The sequence below is a fragment of the Oreochromis niloticus genome, linkage group LG7 (genome assembly GCF_001858045.2).
Source record: "Oreochromis niloticus isolate F11D_XX linkage group LG7, O_niloticus_UMD_NMBU, whole genome shotgun sequence".
Taxonomy (NCBI): domain Eukaryota; kingdom Metazoa; phylum Chordata; class Actinopteri; order Cichliformes; family Cichlidae; genus Oreochromis; species Oreochromis niloticus.
Window position 1 is genome coordinate 24,678,371 of NC_031972.2, and position 24,081 is coordinate 24,702,451.

The 24,081-nt window shown below is 40.6% G+C and overlaps 1 protein-coding gene across 3 annotated transcripts in view; it reads right to left on the minus strand.

Moving 5' to 3' along the window:
- Nucleotides 1–1,564: 1,564 nt before the first annotated feature.
- The window catches only part of rimbp2a (RIMS binding protein 2a), a 67,428-nt gene continuing 44,911 nt past the window's right edge, over nt 1,565–24,081 (minus strand). For 2 of the 3 annotated variants that reach the window (XM_025909100.1, XM_025909098.1), the window contains 17 exons: nt 23,858–24,015; nt 23,554–23,633; nt 23,340–23,449; nt 20,856–21,674; nt 20,613–20,636; nt 19,314–19,465; nt 17,763–18,536; nt 17,356–17,511; nt 16,923–17,069; nt 15,831–15,930; nt 15,283–15,411; nt 12,383–12,552; nt 12,062–12,230; nt 11,830–11,930; nt 11,477–11,548; nt 10,136–10,300; nt 1,565–6,474 (listed from right to left, as the gene is read on the minus strand). In XM_025909100.1, the coding sequence (XP_025764885.1) occupies nt 6,247–6,474; nt 10,136–10,300; nt 11,477–11,548; nt 11,830–11,930; nt 12,062–12,230; nt 12,383–12,552; nt 15,283–15,411; nt 15,831–15,930; nt 16,923–17,069; nt 17,356–17,511; nt 17,763–18,536; nt 19,314–19,465; nt 20,613–20,636; nt 20,856–21,674; nt 23,340–23,449; nt 23,554–23,633; nt 23,858–24,015 (3,554 nt within the window). In that variant the 3' untranslated portion in view covers nt 1,565–6,246. The remainder of the gene's footprint in view (nt 6,475–10,135; nt 10,301–11,476; nt 11,549–11,829; nt 11,931–12,061; nt 12,231–12,382; nt 12,553–15,282; nt 15,412–15,830; nt 15,931–16,922; nt 17,070–17,355; nt 17,512–17,762; nt 18,537–19,313; nt 19,466–20,612; nt 20,637–20,855; nt 21,675–23,339; nt 23,450–23,553; nt 23,634–23,857; nt 24,016–24,081) is intronic. The other variant, XM_025909099.1, reaches the window with a different exon arrangement.

Below are 24,081 nucleotides of genomic sequence, written 5' to 3' on the forward strand. Positions count from 1 at the left end.
ATAATACAGGCATAATAATTAGTTTGCATTCCCTAAATGTTAACTTTAGTTAGCCATTTCTCTGAAGTATTGTTCCTTGTTGAAGACTTTCCTCACTTATCTTTACTGAATCAGAAACTTTGACAACACTGCAATTCAGATTCAAAGACTTTGACTCATTTGCCGAAGCTCACAGAGATTGACCTTTTTTACTTCCATTCCATTAAAGTGAAAATTAATGCAGAGTCAGTAATAACCCAGGCCATCTGTTGTAGCCACTTCACTTCTGAATAGTACTTAATAGTAGTTCAGTTATTTCCTGCAGACTCTATATTGCAGTTTATGTCTGCATTAGTGTTTTTTAAGTAAAGCATTTAATGTTAACAGTCAGTTCTACAAATATAAGTGATCCACTGTGACTGTCCCTCATAAAAAAAAAAAAAAATTTTAAATCATTGTCACCTACACTTGTGATTTATTGCACCATCTAGTGGCAAATGGTAATTCTGACCGTCTATTTATAATTGGAAATGTGGCAACAAAGATCCTGTATTTCAACCAAATCCCTGATCTTTCCCTGTATGTAACCAAATTGTTTTTGTACCTAATGGTGAAACTCAAATGAATGACCATAATTTTTATGGTCATTCAGAGCAAAGGATTTCTTGGAACTGCCAACAGGTCTACGTGACTTTATATTGTCATGTCCCTTCAGCTTTTGGTCACTTATGTAAACTAAAATTATTTTGTTTTCTTTTGTTTTTTAATCATAGTATATTCTGCAAAAACTATGCAAGCATGTATGCATGAGCTAATATTCTGTCACTGTCATCCTGTTTTTGTCATCCGTTAATAAGGATGAAGCATCAAAGATAATTTTTCCAAAGCTGATTTGGGGATTTTCTATCAAAACAACGACCTGTTGCTGCTGATTACTCCCTGGGTCACTATTAAATCTAACCAGCAGTTCATCCTCTTTTAACCAAACCTAGTTACCAACTCATGGTCCACACTTTTTTTTTGTTTTGTTTTGTTTTTATCATTTTGTTTGTTTGGGCAGAGCAAAGCAATCTTAAAGAGAGTGATAAAGCATTATATTTGCTTTAAAAGCACACTTCAAGATTGTTGTGGAGTAGTCGATGAGCGGCTTTGCTCTGTGGAGTCATAATCAGCCACAAGAGTAGTTATGGATTATACTGGTTCACATTTGTAGACTTGGTGATGATGTGTGATGAAGCTGAACCTGCATGTGGAGGTTTACTTTCATGATAAATCTCCAGATGCCAACATATCTAAATTAATTTCAGTGTATTTGTATTTTTTTTTTCAGTCATACTAATTTGTGGGACAGAATTTTAGAGAAGCCTGTGTCCTCCAATCAGATATATTAGTACAGAATATAAGAAAATATAATTAGAAATGTTAGACTTCCTCCCTCTACCACCACACTTAGGTAGTCTTAAATTGTGATGTACTTACTGTAGTCATTACTATAGAGTCGCCTAAGAATTATAATTGTTTGTTATATTAAAAAGGAACTACTGCAAATCTAACCTGCCATGTAAAGAAAAACACATGACACGAGTTTTTAAAAAATATCAAATTTAATTTGGTTATAAAAGTTGTATTTTTCACATGCACACCCACACATAATTAATCACCATAAATACTGTCCAGTGATTTCTTTTTCTTCTTCTTTTTTTGTTGATTTGTTGTTTTTGTTTTTTTTATCTTGATTCACAAAGCAAGCACATACGGTGGGCTTATACATGTGATTTCAAAGGACACTATGGAGAATGCTTGCAGTTTTTTTTTTTGTTTTTTTTTACAATGAGAGGAAATCTCAGTGCACTGAAAAAAAGGCTGTCGTAAAATCAAGTAGAAACATTTATAAATTATCTACAAATGAATCAAAGTACAAAAGAGCTACAGTGTTTCGAGACACTACGCCCATTCACAAGTGAATGATTTGGTATTGGAACACCATATAATTCAACTTTGTGAAAGACTGAAAGTGAAACTATACATAAACAGCTTTGGAAAATAATGAAATGTAAACTGATTGCCAGCCTAAATTCCACTTTGGCTAACCTCTCATGTCTTTGCATGCCATCAGCAATATTCACGAATGAAGGAACCCTGTGCCACAAAACAAACCCACATCTGGCTCATCTGTTAAATGCAGCTTCACATAAGGACCACTGAAGATGATTAGGACATAATAAAGGTTTATAACTAAATATAATAATAAAAACTTTGTCTTTTTTTAAAGCTATGCCAGGTAGTAATTATGTTTGTGAGCTCCAGTAATCCTCTCCAAAGCACACAGACTGCTTATAGATGAAGTGGGTTCTTTCTTTCAATAATTCAAGTTAATTTTTAAGACTTTATTTCAATAATGTTGTCAAATTAACACACGCCTGTCACCTTGAAAAGTAAAACAGTGGGTTGCCATTTGAAGTTAGTCCATTTCTGGGGGGTGGATCTCATTACACCGGCCAGTTTGAGCATAAGAAATGTATGGAAACGTTTAAATGTTTAAAAGACAAAACCCAGAAAAAATGGTCTTGCCCATAAAATGTCAAATAAATTTGTGTTTGCAAGCACAGAGAAAAAAAACAAGATCTGTTTTCTTCCTTTTTTTTTTCCTTCATTGCAACAGTTTCATTTTGAATTTGATCAGCTTGCTAAGCTACATTTTCCCCATCAAAGAGGATATCCGAACCACCAAAGGATATAATTTAAACCCAGGAAGCCACTTTCAAACTACTAAAAAGAGAAGAGAAAAAAATGAAATGTCTGGCATTCAGTTTCACCAATCACACACAAAACTCAGCTTCTGATTCTATTCTATTTTTCTCCCTCTGTGAAGCCTGGTCTGTTGTTTGTGTAGCATTAACACTAAGAATTCATTGAATAAGAAACTGACTAATTAGACAGTCGGCTCAACAATCTGCAGGATATTAAGCTTCTGCTGATCTGATCATACTTTAATGGTGGCAATCTTTCAGTGGCATTGTGCAACTAAATTTGCTTTTGAAGACTTGATTAAACATATTAAACATTCAGAGAGTCAACAAACAAACGAAAAAACAATAAAATATTGACTGTATTAAGTGGAATCACTTCATACTTTCTTTTTATATAATTCAATATCATGGGAATAAAGTAAAAATCTATTATGTACCATATCCTCTTATATAATAGCTGTATATTAGCTAACATATTGATTCAGCACAGTATAGTTCTTTATATAATGAAAGTACAGGTCATGATACAAAATGTGAACTTAAGTTCATATTTCTCTCCACAGACAGCAGGTAGATGTAACAAAACCAGAGAACAATGTACATCTTATCATTTTGATTTCCAGTTTTTATGAGGCTTTATGAGCATGTCCCTCACTGGTTTCAAAAGAAAGTGCATCACCCAAACCTTAATCAGAAATGTTGGCATTTTGTGGCGTCTACAGTTGCCTGGAAAAAACCCCCAACAAAAAACCAAAACTGTAAACTTGAGTAAGTCATAATTTGTGTTTGAACACAAGTTAATCATCTACACAGATAGGCTGCTACAGATGAGGGCAAAACTATTGCCTCCCCTATAAAATGTAAAGTTTCTGTCAAAATGTTCCTAAGTTGTTTTTTAACAGAGCAAGAGATTTTCAACATACTGTTTCTAAACATACTAGTTTTCTTAAGAAAGCATACATTATTTCTATTTGCCCACAATAACAGAATTAGTTCAGAAAACAGAAATGACCAGAGTCGATATTATTTGCAAGCTTAAAATAATGTATCTTCTTGTTATTGACTTAATGGAAGGGTTGTCTTCCAATTTACTCATTGTATGAAAACTTCAGTAAAAGTTTGAGCTGTCACTTGAAAAAGCATCACGCTAAAACCAAAAAAATCAGTTTCGACTCAAGAAAAAGAATCGTTGATGCTCACGAAGCAGGAGATGGATATACAAAGTTATCACAGTGTTTCCAAGTGTCAAGAATTGGACCGAGAAATTGAAAGACAGACAAAACAAAGAAACACAGCAGAGATACTGAAGGAAGTGAAAGATTTCAAAAACTCTGGGAAGTAAAACAGTGAGAGCTGTGTCTAAAGACCACAGTGAATGACTTAGCCAAGTCAACGAAGCCAGTCACTAGAACCCTGCACAGGGATGAACTGCGAGGTTGCAGACCAAGAAAAACTCCACTTCAGTGCAAAAGACATCTTCAAACAAGACTGAACTATGCATAGGACAAGGTGTACAACTCAAAGAAGTGAAACACACTGGTGGGAGTACTATGCTGTGGGGATGCTTCAATGTGTCTGGAGATGGGAATCTCATCATCGAGAAAGGATTTGTTAAGATTTTGAACAAAAACTTCAAGCATTCAGCAGCAACACTGGGTCTGAGTCGTTCCTTTGTCTTCCAACGGGACAGTAACCCAAAATATACATCACTCCTGGTGAAGAACCCCCCTCCTCAAGACCAAAGTGAAAGTTATTGACTGGCCTGTCAAAGCCTTGACTTGAACCCCCCTGAAATCTATCGTGAGATCTGGAGGAACTGGAGAGATTTGGCAAAGAAAAAAAGGCTGGTGTTGCTCAGGAGACATTTGCGAGACTTGTTGAAAACTACAACTAAAACTGCAAAAAAGGAAATACACCTGACTATTAGCATCAGAGGGGCTAATAATTTTGACCCTGTTAGTTTTTGTCACATAATTTTGTTTCTGTGTGCAAAGTAAAATAATGTGAGCATACAAAATAAAACCTGGATGTTTGGAAAAGCCGTGTTAAAAATTTCTTGCCATGTTTAACAGCACTTTTTTTTTTAAAGTGGCATCTTTTATAGGAGACTAATAGTTCTGTCCTCATCTGTCTATAAGGTTGCAATTGTACATTTTGAAAAGTTTAACTACACTCGTCTAATAATAACTACCTTTGCTTTTACTATCAATGATTGTGTTAGCAAGTTAATAATAACATCATTCACATCTGGGTTACAAATGTGACATTTTGTGGCGATCCACTGTCTTTGAACACCAGTGAACATCGACGTAAGCTAAACAATGCACAGCCAATGGAGGTAGCAGCACACCACTAGATCACAGGACCAACAATTACATGGCCTCTCCTTCAGAAAAACAAAAAAAAGATAAAGCAAGTGAACAGCAAACATGAAAGGTGCAAAATATGAATGCATCACATACATACATGTAGTATACACGCACACACACACACAGGCACACAAAATATATCGTTTACCAGTCGTCCGACAAAACACCCACCTTTGTGCAATAGGAAGATAGACACAAAATTTCGTCTTGAACTAGGCGTTTCATGACAGTTTGACAGCGATGACAACAAACATTACCGCTCTCTGTTTAATTCTCAAAAATGACAAAGCACAAGCGGCCCGTCATGAAAGAAAAACCTGGAGTTAAGTCAACCTTGCAATCAAACGAGGAATGTCGTGCTCATATTGTTTTCATAAAGGCCACTGAGACAGCTAAACTTGCCTGGTGTTTCTGACGTTAATGCCCTGTTGCCAATCTGTTCTTGTCTTTTAAATTCCTTTCATCTCAGAAAAAAAAATCCTCTCTGCTGAATCACAGGTACAAGTGGAAATCTTATTCCCACATATGCTACCATCTCTCTATGATATTGCACTGAATAAAGGATTTTTTAAAATATTTTTTTTTAGCAGCCAGCATTACTTCACAGAATGCCTCAATAACAGTGTAGTCTTTTTGAGATTTTCTTGGAGGAGCATGGTGTCTGTTCCCTTGTAGTGACATCAATACTCCTTTTTTTTTTTTTAATTTAATTTTTTTTTTTTGCTGAGAAAAGACTTTTGGAAAGTTTTATAACCAGATGCTTTGATACCCTGCTTAAAACAAATGTAAGAATTACTTTTGCCTAATGATAACAAAAACAGAAGAAATACATGTCATGAAAATCCTAGTTTGTTTTTGTTTTTTTTTTAATCACCCCCTTGATTTAAAATACATCATAGTTACACGATTTTGTGTCTGCAAGTGACCTCGCTCTTGATTTTGGCACTGCACTGTACATAATCGATTTGTGGCCATCTGTCACCTTTTTTTAATATATATATCACTGTAGTGAAATAGGCTCAAGCAGTCAAGGAGACACAGCTCACATCCTCTCTGTCACGTGTTGTTAGATCAGAGTTGATTGTATGAATGCAATACACAGAGCCCAGCATGAGCACTTACTGTACATTAATTTTGTTTGTGTTCTTTTATTTCACAGGGGAGAGTTTCTTCAGGAGTTTCTTTCCCTTGGAAAGCAGTCCTTTCTTCTTCTTGTTTGCCAGATCTTGAGAGTCCCGGGGGTCCATTGGGACGTGGGGACCCCTTGTAGGGCTTAGGGGCCTCATGGTTCCAGGGAGGAGGGGGCGAACAATCGGGGACGGCGCCCGGACGGGTGTGGTGTCATTGTTGACGGCTTCGGTAGTTTCTGTGGTAGCCTGCGAAGAGAAGTGGTGGGGAGGTATGGAGGTATGGGGCAGCATATTACAAATGAACCAACTCTTTCATACTGAAACACTAAGCCTTTCCCTCTGCGTTTCCTTGGCTAAACGCTGTTTAAAAGACACTTTATCTGCTTTAAGTTCGATCAGATGAGTAACACAAAGAATGAAAATTCTCTTTTTCTAGCCTATTTCAGAAAAACACTTTTGTTTTTTAATAGATGGCTTTACAATAATTACAAAAATGTCCCACACTTTATTCATAATTTTCTGCTATTTTTCTTTTTCCTTTTGACTTTCTTTATATGTTCAGAGCCAGATTTTCTTATACATTTTTAAAATGGTCTCAATTATTAGTTCTTCAGGCTTTCTAAAGCCCTTTTAAAGTTGTTTAGGCATTGGTTGCTTTTTCACTCATTTACAGTCCAGTCCTTGTACCTGACCATATTAGGTGTTATTTTCTTAAGCCACTTAACACTGACTCATTAATCTTTCAAGCATAAATAAGACACCGAACTCAAGGGATGAACCAGTCGTGAACTTAGCACTTCGACACTTTTTTTACTGGTAGCTTGTCACAAAAAATACATAATTTGTTATTTCATTTGTTGAATCTATGTCAAAAAAAGCAAAAATAACACTGTTTGACGGGCATAAAACATTTTTTTTTTTCACCGAGAAGGTGATTCCCTTTTGCTTTATAACCGCTGGAATAGACTTCCACTCTCCGCAGCCCTGAATTGGGTGACCGGAAGAAAAGGGACGGAAGGTTTTCTAAAGAGCTACTAACCCCCCAAAAATGGCATCTCTCATGCAGTGTCCTTAAAGCAATCTGAAGAAAGTGGACAACTGGGGGACAAAAGACGTGTCAGGCATAAAACTTTCTACGGCAGAGGAACAGTTTCTTAAATGCATGTCTTTAAGAGAAAAATCCACCAAAGACCTGGCACAAGACCTGAGAGATGCATCTGGTCCTTCAGCATCTACTGTTCACTGAAGCCTCATCAGAAATCGCCTCAATGGAAGGGCAGCTGTCAAAAAGCCATTCTTAAGAAAGGGAAACGGGGCAAAAAAAAATTGAGGTATGCCATATTACACAAGAAGAACTGTACTGAAATCAGTGGAAAAGGGCGTTATGGTTTGATCCAAATTTGAAATTTATGTTTCAAGATGTTGTCATCAATGTGTACAGGGGAGATCAGGGAAGAGTTGGGTGTCTATGCCCATCTGTAAAGCAGAGATGCTGCACCTCAACACTACTGAAGCTCTGTGGGTTCACATTAACAGAGAATGGAACAAAAGGAAGCAAAAATCCAAAGAAGAGCTTTGAATGTGCTTCAAGAAGCCTTCGAGAACTATTCCTGAAGACTACTTTGAAAATGACAAGAAAGCTTGGGTAAGAGATTTCAGGCTGTGTTGAAGAATAACGGTAGTCAGACCAAATGTTTAACTTTAAACCTCATTAGAATTATGCAAATTGGTTTCTCATTTACATAGTTTATTTCCTTTGTTTACAGATATTTCAGTAAATCTCTGACTATATCCCATTTTTCTAGCAAAATATAAAGACTTTTGTACAGTACTGTAGTTTACATTTTTGGTAAGGTTATATCTTAAAGCCCCTGAAAACAAATTGAAAAAGATATGAAAAAAATCTTAATTTACTAAGTGTTTTGGGTTCGATTATGTTTGATTGACAGCATGTAAATAACTCACTTGATGCGGCATGCTTCAGATTCAAGGATTGTCTTTCACAGATCAAAAGGTAACTAAAAAAATAAAAAAGGTTTCTAGTTCTATATGAAATAATATTCAGTGTTTATTTTCAGCAACTGATAATATTAACTCGTAATATAAAAGTTTAATATTTTCTACATTATTTTACTCAAGAGAAATAACAGATATTTCAGCTGTCCACACCTAGGTACTCTGCCTGTTAATCTGGATTAAACTGATAGTAAAGATGTTTTTACACATGTATATAGGACTTCAGAGAAAATTATTCTTTTCCTTCAGAATTACTTTCACCTTAATCCTAACTGCCAGTTAACATAATCCCAACCTCAAAACCGTAATGATTTGTGTTATTTGGGCTTGCTCTGTGTCCCTATACAAAAGGTATGTCCTCATTAACTGAGTCCACAAACAGTTTAGGGTCTGCGAAACATTGTAATGCCTCATCCACACTCTCACTCACACAGAGCACACATAGAAATCAAACTGAGGAAGAAGCCATAAAATGTTGAGCACAACATCAGCACACCACAGAGCTGAAGAAGTCCATCATCAGTAGGCCATGAGGGAATATACAGTACAGTCAGATACGGTACAACACCCAGGGACACAACTGTAGATACCAGGCTTCCCATCTAATGCAGCAGCTGCTCTTTCAGATAAAGATATTTTCCTATAATGAAATCTGAAATCTATTCCAAATTGTAACTATAACACCTACGGATGACAGAAGGGAAGCTACCCACTAATGTGAGTCAAATATTTTAACCAGCGTCCCTTAACAGAGTGCTAAAAACCAAACAAAGAGAAGAGACAAATCTGCCCGATTCGAATCATGAAACGAGTCAATGACTTGAAAAGCGCCTCCGTAATATCGCGTGGCATTTAAACAGCTTCTGCTGCAACAACAAGCTGTGTGCATTAGCGCAGCGAGTCTGGTATCTCAAGTTGCCAACTCACTGTACAAGGCAGACAGAGCCATTTATGGTGTGAAATGAACAATCTTCCTCTGCTTGTTTGTTTTGTTTTGCCAAGCGGGTGAGGAAAAACAAAAAAAAGAAATCAGATGTGGCAGCACTGTCACTGTCGGTAAAACCCACACCACTATGACTGAACTGAAAACAACAACAACACCACCAACAACACACATGAACACAGAGCACGAATGTTTTTAATATCCAATTGCTTTCTTTTTATTGTTCCATTGTAACAGTACAGTATGGACGTCTCAGTGCTGCGGTTAGTTTTTTTGTCTCTTGAGCTCAGAGCAAACATGGCATATCCACTGTCACCAGGGCTGAAAAATAGATCTGATGTGTGTGCAGTATACATAAAGAAACAAAGCCTCTTCAAGGAAATACAGCAGTCGAACAAAGAAAGTTGCTAGAAAATGTATCAAGTTTGAAAAAGGCATGCTTTTGTCTTTTTCGTCTCAATAGAATTTCTTTCATTGTCATTGGGTAGCAATTGTTATGTGTTAATAAAGCACTTAATATATTTATCTTTAATAATACAATACATAACCACAATTTGATTTTGTGTTTCAGTGCAAAGAGGTCCCAAATTATCTTGTGTAAAGAATGAGCCTTTTTCAAGTCCTCCCTTAACCAGTGCTACATGCATATACCACCTGCAGAGCTCCCAGTGTCTATCGTCTCTGTCCATGTCAGGCTTTGCTTCTTCCTTTCTCTGAGACTCAGAAAGGTGTTAACACTGGATTTTGTCCCCTTTCCCCCCCCAAAGGGTGAAGGGGTGGAGAGGGAGTTGTTAGTCTGTATAGAGTCACCACTGTCACCACATGGACAAACACACACAATGAACAGCACAAAGACGGCAAGTGGAGGAAGCGAGAGACGAAAATCAAGAGAGGACGGAGGATGTATGGACACAGGGCCTAGCGCTGAGAGCGGCGATGATGATGTACCCGTTTGCTCTCTGAGACGGCGGGGATGGAGTTGGCAGGAGGCCGGTTGGCGGGCTCTTCCTGGGGGTAGTGGGATGGAGTATCAGTCAGATAAACCTCCACGTCATCAGGCACTTCTTCCAGGAAGTTAGAGGGAACCAAACCACGGTGGCCATTGATCTCACCCTGTGGAAAGAAATGAAGAGAGGTGAGAAGGCATAAACTTCACTGGCAGAATACCAACTCATAAGATTATGTTATGTCTGCACAGCTGCCACAGCTAACTGAACATAACGTAATTCATTCTGCGGACCAAACACATCTAATATATTTACATTACATATGTCAGGCCTCCAATTTATCTGAATCACGTCTCTCACATCTTCCTACCCATCTGTTTCAAGTACACTCACCGGCCACTTTGTTAGCTACTCATGTTTAACTGCTTGTCAATGCAAATATCTAATTGGCAGCAACTGAGTGCATTTAGGAATGTAGACGTGAGCAAGGTGATCTGCTAAAGTTCAAACAGAGCATCAGAAAGGAGATTTTAGTGACTTTGAATGTGGGATGGTTGTTGAAGCCAGATGGGCTGGTCTGAGTATTTCATAAACTGCTGATTTACGACAACCATCTCTAGTGTTTACAGAGAATGTTCCAACAGAGAGAAAATGTCCAGCGAGAGCCAGTTCTCTGTGGAAAAAAGGGGAAAAAAAGCCTTTTTGATACCAGAGATCAGAGGAAAAATGGCCAGACTGCTTCAAGCAGATAGACAGACATACAATAGTAACTCACATAGCCATTCAACCAAGGTACACAGTAGAGCAGAGGTGTCAAACATAAGGCCCGGAGGCAAAAATTGGCCCAGCAAAGATGCCAATCCAGTGGTCAGCAAATTTAAATGTATTTTCATATGTTTTACAGCTTTTCTTACTGCTTCCTCCCTTGATTTTAAATGAGTCTGATGTTCCTGCAGTAGAGCGCAACATGTTAAAATTAGCAGACAGGCTACAGCAGCAGAAGACCACACCAGGTGACAGCCCCAGAACCACTAAGCTGTTTGCTCAAGCAGAAGAGGCATCTATTAAGAGTCATCTATTAACTGCAGGGTTATTGGTTCAATCCCTTCTTCTCCAGTCACCAAGCCAAAATATCCGTACATACGATGCTGAACCTCGTGGCTCCCCGATGTGTTCATTGGAGAGTAAATGTTAGATAGAAGGCGCTTAGATCTATGACTGTGTGAATGAGACATGTTGAAGCACTTCGAGTAGTTTAATCAAAAATGGTGCCGAATACGAATTTTGAGGAGTTATCGAGGATTACTGAGAAACCCCAAAAACATGGACAAGCAGCACTCACATAATAGAAACCATCTTCGTCAATGTCACCAAACACAGCAATGATGTCACCAGCGCAAAATGTGAGTTCAGCCTATTAAGACAGAGAGAGAAAGGGATACACAAATAATACAAAGTAAAATCCAGCTTTTGTTCCAGTGTATTTAAACAGACTGAATTAAGGTGTACAAAAGTGCTATTTTTGGATAATCTTTGTGGTTTTGTGTAACAATCACATTTCTATGTATTTGTGAACCAAATTTTAAAAGCACATATAAAAGTGTTTAGGTGTGTTGTAGTAGCTGGTTAGATATTTGTGCGTTACACTATAAACACTTAAGCGTTGAGCAGTTTGTCCTTTACAGCAAACAATACCTCAACATCAACATTAGGAGAGCTCTCCCTGGGGTCGTAGTCGTACAGAGCCACCATCCTCCTGGAGGCCTGATCTCGACGCAGGCCTCTTCTGTTCTGCTCTGAAGGGAATTGTAAATGGCATTTTAACAGGGAGCATCCTGTTACATGCTTTCTTTCACAATATTTAACCATTTTTAGAGATGTACGTGGTTGACAGTTATTTGTGAGGGTGTGCATGCTTTTATGGTACCTATTCTATCCACAGGTGTGCTGAGCGGCAGAAAGCCCTGTTTGATGAGCTGGTCCATGGTGTCCTCATCGTCTGCTCGTATCTCTGACACCATGTTACAGGGGATCAGGCCCATCCTGCCTTTCACTTCACCTCTGTAAAACCCATCGGTATCTTTATCCCCATACACCTGGTAGATAAGAGCAATGTTTAAAGCTCATGCTATTACTACTTTCTTTATCCATTTGACATTTATGCTTTAATAGTTTACCTAACAGTATGAATTCACCTTAAACACACAAAAAAGAGAATGCAGTACATGAAAGCACTTGAAACTCCCACCCTAATGATCTGCCCCTCTTTGAAGGGCAGCTCTTCATCAGCAGCATCCGGGTTTGGGGACATGGACAGAGGATCGTAGTCAAAGAGAGCCACAAAGATCCTAAAGGGCTCCTCTGGCTCTGACTCATCATAGTACGTGGGAGCGCGGCGATCCCGATCCCTGTAGCCATCTTCAGCACATAAAACAAAAAGTAAAATTCCATTATCCAACCTCACCAACCAATAGACTTACAGAAATGTGGACCAAGTACCGTATTTTTCGGACCATAAGGCACACCGGATTTTAAGGCGCACTGTGGATGAACGGGTCTGTTTTCATACATAAGGCGCACCAAGCGAAACAAAGCAATCAGATAAGTCAAACTTTACTCAACTCATTCTTCTTGCTTCCTCCACTTCTGTACCATTGATTCATTAATGTTGAATTCTCTCGCAGCTGCTCTATTCTCATGTTGTTGCAGTATATTAATGACTAACCTCTTATTGTGGATGGATTATCTCCGTTGTTCTCCTGACTGAAGTTTGGTCCGTTTACAGCATCCTGCCATGTGATTGCATTTGTCTCTAACCATCAGGAATCTTGCATTAACTTTTAATTGAGTGGAAAAAAACTAGCATTCATCCTCCAGTTTCACTGTGTTTATGTTACGCTAACATAGCTGTGTCGCTAGCGATCACGTAGCACATCATTATACACCAGCTAGTCCAACTTCAGTAACTGTACAAAAGTCTCTGCTATTTAGTTTTCTGTCTTCTTTTATGTTGGAAGTGATAGCAGAGCTATACGTTTGAATTCTTTCAGAAATCTCTCAGTCAGAACATGGTATAACATTTTTAGGTGGAAACCAGTGAGCTAACTTCCTGCTAACTTCTAACTCCGTTAAATTTAATAAATTCTGTTTTCATGGATGCCTGGATGTTAAACTTAATTGTTACACCCGGTAAAGCAGCAACGCTGATCATTTTATTAAAGATGAAAGAATTTAGACAGTTTAACTCTCAGTGATGCCGCAGTGCTCGTTTGACTTTAGGATCTGAAGCGGAGTTTTGGACCCAGATTACTCTGCGAGGCTCCTGCCTACGGTAGCCGTAATGCTCTGACAATCCATCAAGCCGTGCGGCTTCATAGCTTTCCAAAGTCATACTAAAACATTGACAGATTTTTGAGCGCTGTTTACCACATAAAATCGGTTCGAGGTCAGTAAGCACAACCAGAATTCATACATAAGGCGCACTGTCGATTTTTGAGAAAATTAAAGGATTTTAAGTGCGCCTTATAGTGCGGAAAATATGGTAGATGACTGTACATTTACTTTGTGTTATAAGATGCCTTGAAGTTAAGTGTGGCTTTTCTATTACTGTGATGTAAACGTGAAGTAAAGCTTTAACAGCCAGTGATTTTAAATCACTTCCACATTAAAAATTATTCACAAAACTTATTGCTGCATACAGTGAACGCCACTTCTGTGATAAGCAAGTCTGTGATGCCGTGCTTCCGGTCACAGGAAATCAATGAGAGGATCCTGATAAGTCTTATTGATTTGACCATTCAGTATTTGCATGACAGATTTCACTTTCCTCATCAGGCCATGATTGTGCCTCTAACCATGCAGGAAGAAATCTGTGACCCAGTGAACTATTTTCTGCAGCGCCCACACATGCATCCACAAATACACACATGCTACGTGTGTTTTAATTACTTTATAATTTTTTTTATAGCATGTTTTTTTTAACGTTTGAATTTTTACATGGTGTCATGCATGAAAAAGAATCACTTTTTGATGTAAAACCTCATGAACTGTCAGGAAAATGCACAAACTATAAGTGCAATGCATTAATAATGCAACAACTCAGTTATTGCAGTCATTATGAATCGTTAATCATGTTCATGCGTACTTCACAGTTAAGTGTGCAGCTCATAGAAGGGACAAAAGAAACTAAGCATAACAGCAGTGAATCTGTCCAAATGTTGTAATAGTGCTTAATTAAGCATAACTTCTTCATGATGTTACTGATACACTGATAGTTCATAATGCTTTACATCAGTCAATTAGTGCTTCTTCATACATAAAATCATGTATGCATTCATAATAATTTGTGTGCCCTTACCATTAATGGTCATCAAAGGCGAACCATGGTGCAATACACAGACAAATCGTGATTTATGTGCATGACAACATCCGCGACAGACAAGACCCTGACATGCATGCTAAAGCCTTAGAGAAGAAAAAAACAAAACAAAAAACAAACAAAACCAAAAACATCTGAGAGACAAACAATCTAAAACAACCACACTGTGCCAACCCTCAAGGCAAGAAGAGGTCTCAAGCTGAGGCGGCAGTGTTGTTGTGAAGACCTGTGTATGTTTGATTCGCTACAATAACACTGGGAAAATGCACCACCTAGCAAACACTATATGGCCAGTGCTTGAAAATACAAGCTTACAATATAAAAGAAAGCTAACATCTCAAACTCAGACATCTAAAGAAACAAGAAGCAATGCCAATGTGGTCATTCTTTAGTGCCTACCACTGTCATATCTTCCAAGTTTCATGCATGACTGGTGTAGTGGGTGTGATTGTATCACAAAGGGAAGGGTTTTAGCAGGCGTCTGGAGCTCAGTGCAGTGTTGTGAGGCATTCCCTAAACAGTCAGTCAATCATTTATCATCTGCAACTGTGGAAATGTTGATCCTGGACCCAAAGCATGGCTTGCCAATGGGTCCACCATTTCAGTGCAGTGCGGTCATGCTGTTCAACTGTAAGCATAATAACAATAACTATTATTTTTGAAGACAAAACATTTGCAAGTGTCCACAGCTATTTATTGCAGTTTGCCAGGTGCTTGTGGCACTTTTGTTGCCATGCTGTGGTGGTAAAAACAGGACTGCAGGCACATACCATGGGGAGACCTGGTGCCGCCCATGTGCCTGCGGGATGACCAGGTCCTGTGTCGAGCTACTCTGCCATAGTAAACATCCTCGGTGATGGGAGAGAGGTTTCCCTCATTGTTATTCTCAGAGGTTACCTCTACAGAAAATACCAGTTAGAAGGTGATGAGGTTACAAATCAAAGCTCTACTTTCTCCTCCCAATATGTTAAGTGAAGATTTGCGTTGCCTCCTAAAACAGGTGATAACAAATTTTCAGTTATATTTCTAGCCGTCGTCACTGTTAGAGTAGATTAACTTATCACTCTGCGCTGCAACAGTGCAAAGCAGTAATAACAATAATAATAATAATCATCATCATCATCATCATCTCTGGAAGATCAGAGTTAAGGTACTGAAGGGGATGAGCATGGTTCGCAGACACAAAGGTGATCTAGAGACACAAAGAAGCTCATGAAGTCTTTATTTTAAAAAAAAAAAAAAAAAAAAAAAAAAAAGAGCAAACGCGACTGCACTAAGGGACAGAAAACCTAAAATATAGCCTTCTGCTCATACTGACCAATGGAGGGGACCATTAGGGGTCGTCTCTGAGGCTGGGGACCGCCGTGATGCGCTCGTCTCCCACTATCCCGATCATGGCGGCCTCCAACAGGGGTTGTCTGAAATACACAAGCATAGAAAGCATTCGCAGACAAAGCATTCATGAGTTGCTCACAGAATCGTGAACATACCCGTAAACAGCGTGTGAAAAAGTGCATGTCGAACATACTTGTACAAATTGTATGTAAACAAAACCATGCAGTACTCACAGGCAGGCACTGAAACATAGACGCACACACGTAGACTCACATTCAGACATACACACAAGCCCATGGGAAATATTTCCATTCCAAAATTAAGAAATAACTAGTATCGCTCTACCCATCTGATAAAAAAGAAAGGCAAAGATATTTGTGAGTGCAGCCTAGGCTACACCCCTCAGCTTTATGTCTCCCTTTGTCATGATAATCTTTTCAACCCAGTCTCACCCTTTAGCTCTCTCCAGGTTCTGTCCCCTGTCTGCATTTTAATCAAATCCAGTCTATCCCAGTTTCACTGCATAGCACCCAAATACAGAAAGAAACAATCCCTTTCTCTCTGTGTTTCTGATAAATTAGAGGAGCTTTTTGGCAGCAGCAAATGGAGTCTTTGGTCCAGACTTTGAAGATGGCATTTTTCTACACTGACATGTTTGTTCACTGAAGTAAAATAAGCTTCTGTAGTTTCTGCGATGACATGCTTTTAAAAAGTGGAATCATTAGCAGCTGTGGCGGCAAAAAGTCACGTGTTTATGAAAGCAGCAACAGCGGCGCCTGAAAGCATCTAAAAACCCAGTCTACATCTCTCTCTATATAAATATGTCTCCATAGTGCTGAAAGATTCAAACCCAGCAGCTTTCATTATCTCTGTCTATGGTACTGAAATAGTCAAACCCACTGCATCTGCCCTTCTATCCATGGGCTTTTTCTTTCTGTATAAATTTGAATTAAACTCAGCACACACACTAATGACACATATCAAAAGCAAGGCAGCAGTCTCAACTGAAGTATCTGTGCCTGTGCAGTTCACTGAATAATAATTAATTTGCTTGGATAAGTGCAAAGAACTGCACCTTGGGTGTGTTGTGCGAGTTGCGTCGACGTCCCTCTTCCAGCTTCATCTCAGAGTACAGTTCCTCCTCATCCTCTTCCATGATGTCAGACAGGTCAGAGCCCCGGCTGCTTTCGCTGTGATAATCTTCATTGTGACTATAGTGAGGCTTTTGGTAGTTACACACACAAACGAACAGACGCGATTAAGTCCGCATACAAACATACATACATGCACACACCAAACACACATGGATAAGGCCAGCACGCCCACGTGAACACACGTAAAGACACGGGTTAAGGAGTGTGTACACATGCAACCACCTCAGACGTACATGCACACACACACGTCCAGATGCACACATGTGAGGAGGTTTTTGCACTGAAACACACGTTAGGTGCTTGAGCTCAGAAGTGTGATAAGCAAAGTGTGGTGTCGCTTATCACAAGTCTTACCGGCCTCCCCAGCTCAGAGCCTCTGAGGAACTCGTCAACCGAGGGTCCTCTCCGTCGACCGCGAGCAAACCCTTCCTCGTCTTCCTCTTCCTCATCAGAGTGATGCTGGTGAAATGAATGACCCTGTTCTCCATATCTGCCCTGCCTTCTGTCACCCTGAAAACATGCGTGTGTAAATAGGAATGGAACAGCATTAACGGTGTCTTTAGGTTTTATTATAGTAACAAATCACAGAAAGCTGAATATTCTTTTATGTTTAGCAACTTGTAACACTTCCATTCTTCAGCTACTCTAAATTCAAATTAAAGCAACAGTTTAATGACAGTGACTTGTGCTAAAATATGTAACATCATTTTCATTAAGCATCTAGAGTGTTGTGTGAGCCAGCATTTCCATTTTCACCAGACCTTTCCGCTTTCTGCTGCCACCCTCTGAGCTGCTTCTCGAGCAATGGCTTTGGCCACAGTGTCCGGGATAAGCGTGCCTCTGGGCTGAGGAAGAATCCTCTGGGGTGAGGGAGACCGTGGATTGGCGGGTGATGGGGCTTCAAGGGTGTGGCCTTGCATGGGCACTGGAGGCTGGACACAAGGAGAGCGTGTAGGGTCCCAGCCAGGTTGGCCAGGTAGAATAGCTCCCCCGTGATGGGCCGCATGGTCTTTGGCATCCAGGTCTCTGGCACTTACTGGTCTCAGAGGTATAAGGTGGGGTTGGGGGTGGGGCAGCAGAGGCAGTTGGTGCTGTGGCCTGGGACCTTGGTGGGGTGGACAAGGCTGAAGATGCAAGGGCTGCGGCTGGGGATGGGGAGGATGAAGCTGGGGTTGCGGGGGTCCACCTTGATGGGGGAGTCTGGGATGGGGTTGAGCATGTGGAGGATGGGGCGGCAGTTGTTGTCCATGGGGTGGAGCGGGAAGTTGGGGTGTGGGGTGAGGAAGGTGAGGGGACTGGAGGAGAGGTTGAGCATGGGGGTGTGGAGGGGGGCCCGCGTGAGGATGCACTGGTGGTGGCAGGGGAAGCGGAGGTAGAGGCACAAGCAGGTTGTTTGGAATGACAGCAACTTGGGAGTCCTGGGATTCTCCCTGGACCGACAGTGTCCTAACGATGACTTCCCTGGCCTCGAGGCATTGAATCCTTGTCAGTTCAACCGTAACATAGTCTGCCATAGGGAACAGCACCTCAGCTATCTAGACTCAGGAAAAAATAAATAAATAAATAAATAAACGTTAACATAAACAGTGGCTGCAGTTTCATTTTAACAACAACTTAAACATTATCGGTATCAGAGTCAATACATCCAAAACAAAAATGGACGAATCCAGCTACTGAAATTTGACTGGCCCCCTGCACTTTATAGTGTCAAATAAGTGATTTCACTGAACTAACTAAAATACCTCTTTAATTTGATTTATTATGGTGGGAAAAACACTCTTAAGATTTCCACCCGGAGGGGCAGCTCAAAAACAGGTTTCTGCCCAGTGTGGCTGAACGCTGATTTAGCCTTTCAGGTTTACTGTGCTGATTTACTTTAGCAGTCACCAGAGGGAGTGAGAGCCCTTTCCAAGACCCAGACCTGCACCGCATGTTAATTACAAGTAGGTGGCACTGCTGAGTGAACTGATGGTAATGATGACATAATGCCACGCTGAAAGGCAGAGGCTGTTAATGTCCCATCTGTGGTGTATATTCTCATGTTTTGACTGGATTACGCATGATTAAACATCTCACAGTGTTGTAAATATTGTATCCCTGTACAGCATGTAGACCTTTGGAATATACATCCCATATGCTTAGGATTTAGCCACAAACTACTGTAGTTTCTCATAACAGAGCACAATACATCATGAGCAATGCCTTTAAAGCAAGATGAGCTCTGTGTGATCACTCATTATATCCTTTTAAAAAGAATGATGTATACAAAGAAAACTAGTCTTGGCAGGCGAGACCAAGACATGCTAACTCACCCTCTGCCCTTTAGTGCAGACTGCGTAACCAATGACATTTGCCCCATTGGATGTGCCTGTGGGAGAGAGGAGGGGGGGCTTCCAGCAGACCTGCAGGACCCCTGGAGCCTGCCCACAGAGCACCTGAACATCCTGGGGTGGCAGCGGAGGCCCTGGGAGGTAACCAATCCAGTGTGTAAGAAAAATAATCTCTTACGGTTTACTGATTTAGTACATGTAGGATACAAACGAGAGGGGGAATGATGTGAAGCATTCATCAGATGCACAAATACGTACACACACACACCACCATGCACAGAAATGCCCAGACACAAAGGAGGAAATGAGGATGTATGGTTGGAGGTTGGGGTGGGGGGTGGGGTTATAATTTGACTTGCATATCTAAATTTATGAAATTACATAACAGCCTATTTGTATTTTGTAGAGATACACAGTTCATGCGGGCGACTTGATAGAATGACATTGCTGGTGGGAAACATTCACAAAACACTGCGTGTTGTGTTTAGACAATGTCATTTAAGTGTATGGTGAGTTATTTTTGCACAACACTAATATTTCCTAACCTAAGATGATCGTCAAATAAATCAAAATGAAAATTTTAGTTTTACTAAATATTTTCAAAACTATATTTTTAGGTCTGTATTCCTTATATATGCTATTCTACTATAACCTTTCAGTAGTCTTTGGAAGAGATGAAAGCTTTAAGGGTTGCTCCAAGATATACACTGCTGTCTCCACATGCAGAGAGCCTGATTACAGCTCAGCATTTCTTTTTCCTGATCTCTTTGAAATCTGGATAAAACATGCACAACTGCATTCGAGCAGAAGCAAATGCACACTGATAGAAAATGGTCATTTCAGCGAGCAGTGGAGGGGCACTGCTTTATATAGAACTGGCTATGTCAGGCTAGGCTATAGGCTGAGGAAATGACTCATCATAGTAATTATTGATCATATCTCATGCTGCTCTGGTATTCTCTAATTAGTGAAGTGCACTGTGCAGCAAACTTAGGCAAAATTGCATACAAATTTGGTTTCGAACAACAAATTGTGCATTTTGAACGGACATGTGAATGACAGACTTGTTTTTAAAAGGTTTTCAATCTCAGAACCAGAATAAGATGCCATTTTGCCCACATTTCTTAATAAACTGCATATACTGAACAACATGGCACAGTCATTCTCAGTTTCGTGATGACAACCCTCCCTGCAAAATGTGTCAGAGCACTAATGACATCTCTTAGGTTTAGTGCTGAAATATATGGGAAACCCAGCCCAGCACTGAAGCTTCGTTCTGACCTGTTCTGCAAAATGGTGTTGGACCTAGACAAAATACAATACACAACAACGACATGGTAAAGAAATGTGATGCTATACTATTCTAGAGCAGAGTACAAAAACATTGGAATTCATATTACAGTACATGATCTTGCATATGAGAGTTAAACTAAGACTCTTAGAAGCATGTCAAAGTAATCGTCAGCTATTAAGCTGCGCATTATTGATACAGTATCTCTGTGGATAATAATTAACCTTTCTGACCTGCTGCCTGAGTACAGAACTCCACGCCGGCTTCCTTCCTCTCTCTCTGCTCCAGCGGCAGTTGCCACGGCACCTGGTGGGGCTGCGCCACCACCGTCACTTTGTAAACTGTCAGGGGCTTCAGGTTGTGGAACCGTAGTCTATACCTTCCCGGTTTTACCGCTGCGTGCTCTACCCCGTCTAAGAACACAGTGTGAGCATAGTTGCTGTTGCTAGGCAACCAAGAGAGCTCGGCAGTGTCACGCTGAATGTCATCGACGCGCAAACCGCACGGCGCCACCACCACATTGGCTCCCACCAGCAAGGTGCAGCGCAGCTCATCTGACAAGCCCCGGTCTGTGACGCTCTGCACTGACACACGGTGGACGCAGCCGTCCAGGTCCAGCTTCTCCAGCAAACACTTGGTCCGACCACCGTATGGTATATTGGCACGAAGCTCCCCATCTACTAACACATTGTAGCTAGAGATGTTCCCCCAGCCCAAAGGCACTAGTGGAGGCTCCCAGGCCACGATGACACTCCGTGCCAGCTGCTTGATCAAGGTGATCTTTCTGGGGTAAGGCACAACGTCTTCCGCCAGGTCCTCAGGATCCAAGGGCCCACCTGTCCCATTGCTACAGGGAACCAAGGCGTTTGCTGAGCTCAGAAGGCCATCCTGGGAGGCACCCCCGTCCACAGCCGTCAAGGCTAGGGATGTGTGCTCAAGTGGGCCGAGATCTTCCCCTCCGTCTCCAGCCTGAATGCCTGGTTTTTCCTTGTCCTGGACAAACTCCACAAAGTTGGAAGGAACAAGTCCTCTTTGGCCATCCAGCAGCTCGCCTGTCGTAAATAAGTGGCATAAATAAGTACAGACACAAAAGTAGAAAATAACTGAAATATGTCATTCATTTTTTAAATTGATATTCCTAGTTAAAAAAAATAAAAGTAGATAACAGAAAATCCTGCTACTATTTAATAAATGTCTCTTTAGGAAAAAACTTTCTGTTTTGATGCCGCCTGTAAGTGTTAAAATTAGGCTTCTCTCACAACACACAGAAAAAAGCAAAGCAATAACTTGAACACACACATAACAATCGGTGAGAGCTCTCTCCCCCCCCCTGCAAGGTGGGAATGAGTCACTGAGTGAGAGGTGGAAGATATGTAAACATACAGCATGTTCTATTCCCTAAGATGTAAGATTCCCCACGGGTTCTCTGATGCCATCTTTCATACTCCAACACACAACTTAGAAAACACTCCTTTCAACATTTCTAAGGACCTCAGCGTTTGAACATTTCCAGGAGCACCCCAGAGTACGTAGATGCTGCGGTCAATGCAGATAAAAAAAAAAGAAAAGAAAAAAAAAAGAGTGCTTAGATTTGCAGTGTAGTTTTTCCCCCAAAGGCAATAAGTTTGTCCTCAACAAAGCTCCCTATCATCTCGTCCTTCAATCCCTTCTTCCACAGAGGCCTGGGGGCCTTAAGACCATCTTGGTGTGTCTCTACAAGTGTATCTGAGCGAGTGTGTTTGTTGTTTATGTGTGCTGATGATTAAGCTGAGCCCTGCTGGATTAGTCATCAAACTAAGAGACCAAGGTCCCATCCTGACAACAGCTTGGTATGCAGCCCAAGTCGCCCCTCCTGTGTGGTAAATACAGGGACCGTCTGCAATACCGTGCAATCTGACTGCACACAGCTAATGAATCACGGGGCTTTCTATGACGGTCTGTGCTGGCTGCAGGATTGCTAGCAAGGGGGATTAGGATTGCCTCTGATGGAGAAGCCTTCATAATTATAAAGAGATTATACAGAGAGTCAGTCCAGCCACCAGTTATGAAAAACTATCTGGAAACTTTTCTTCATGACACCACGCATTGACTAAGTGGAAGTCACGGGATGAAAGTAGCCAACTAGTATGTATGACAAACTTATTCTATATCAGGATGACAAAGCCTGTCAAACAGTCCTTGCAGCACTGTTTACAAAAATGACTGCATCAGCATTACGTTTAGATTGTGCTGTATCATTACGTAACACGACATAATGTAAAGAGACTGCAAAGGCACAAAATGCATCACAGATACAATGTGTCATTCTACACATACAACATTTTTACATTATACCACTTACTGCACAGTGTGCTGTAGGTGCAATGCATTGCATGTTACAGTCAAAAGGCCACAGACAAATACGATGGTGAAAGACAAAACAACTTCTGTGGAGAATAAATGCCAGCTGACACACACCACTCGGCATTTTTGTGTCATTTTGAGACAATACATAATGATGCATACACTTGTTTTCACTGTCAGGCAGCATCAGCGACAGCAGACAAGCACTCAGGCAAAACTGCAGACCTGAACAGAAGAAAACCCATCCTCCCAAATAGAAAATTTGTTACAGTATTTTCAGATTTATGCCAGAATTTGATTTATCGAGCCAGAAGCACGTATCGCCTCACAGACCGCTTCAAATGCTGTATGTTTGTTGCGTGTGCGCGACTCACCTTCATAGAAGCCATCGTCATCCATGTTTCCATACACATACAGATACTTTCCAGCCACAAGGGGGAGTTCTGCTTCAGGATGCTCATTTGGTCCATCGTAAGGGTTATAACTTGAGGGAAAGAAAGATTTTTAATTAATTTGTGAAGGAAAATTAAAGATAATGTGTGTTAAAACCCAAAATTAAATTTCTGTATTTCAACTTGTCTTATGCACCTGTATCGGGCAGTGCAAAGGCGGACCTGGCCTGTGTAGCGAGATTTGGACCTGGGTGATGGGCTGGCCTCATCCTCCATCTACAGATAAATGAGGGGAACAAATTAAAGACAAGTGTTATTAGCAGGGATAAGCGACTTTCCTATAGCATGTTTAAGAATTAGCAGTTTGCAGCAAGTCTTGGACCATTCCTTTTCAAGATATGAATATGTAAGTTAATTATTTAAAAACAATTAACATAATAGGTTATGCATGCATTATTCATGGATGCAATGTTCTTGGATGCGGCGTCACACAGACCCACCTCTGATGAGGGAAACTGTCGGGGGTGGATGGGGTGGTCCGTTGTCACGGTGCTGGATTTGACAGACAGCAGCTCTGGTGGTTCTCCGTCTCCAGTCTGCGGTGAGCAGGGCAAGAACTGGGAGATCAGCAGCGGCGTGTCTGCCGCACTCTCATCACCTGGGAGACATTGATTTCCATAGCAAATAAAGAGTAACTGCCTTTTCCTTCCGCGACCATTTCGCG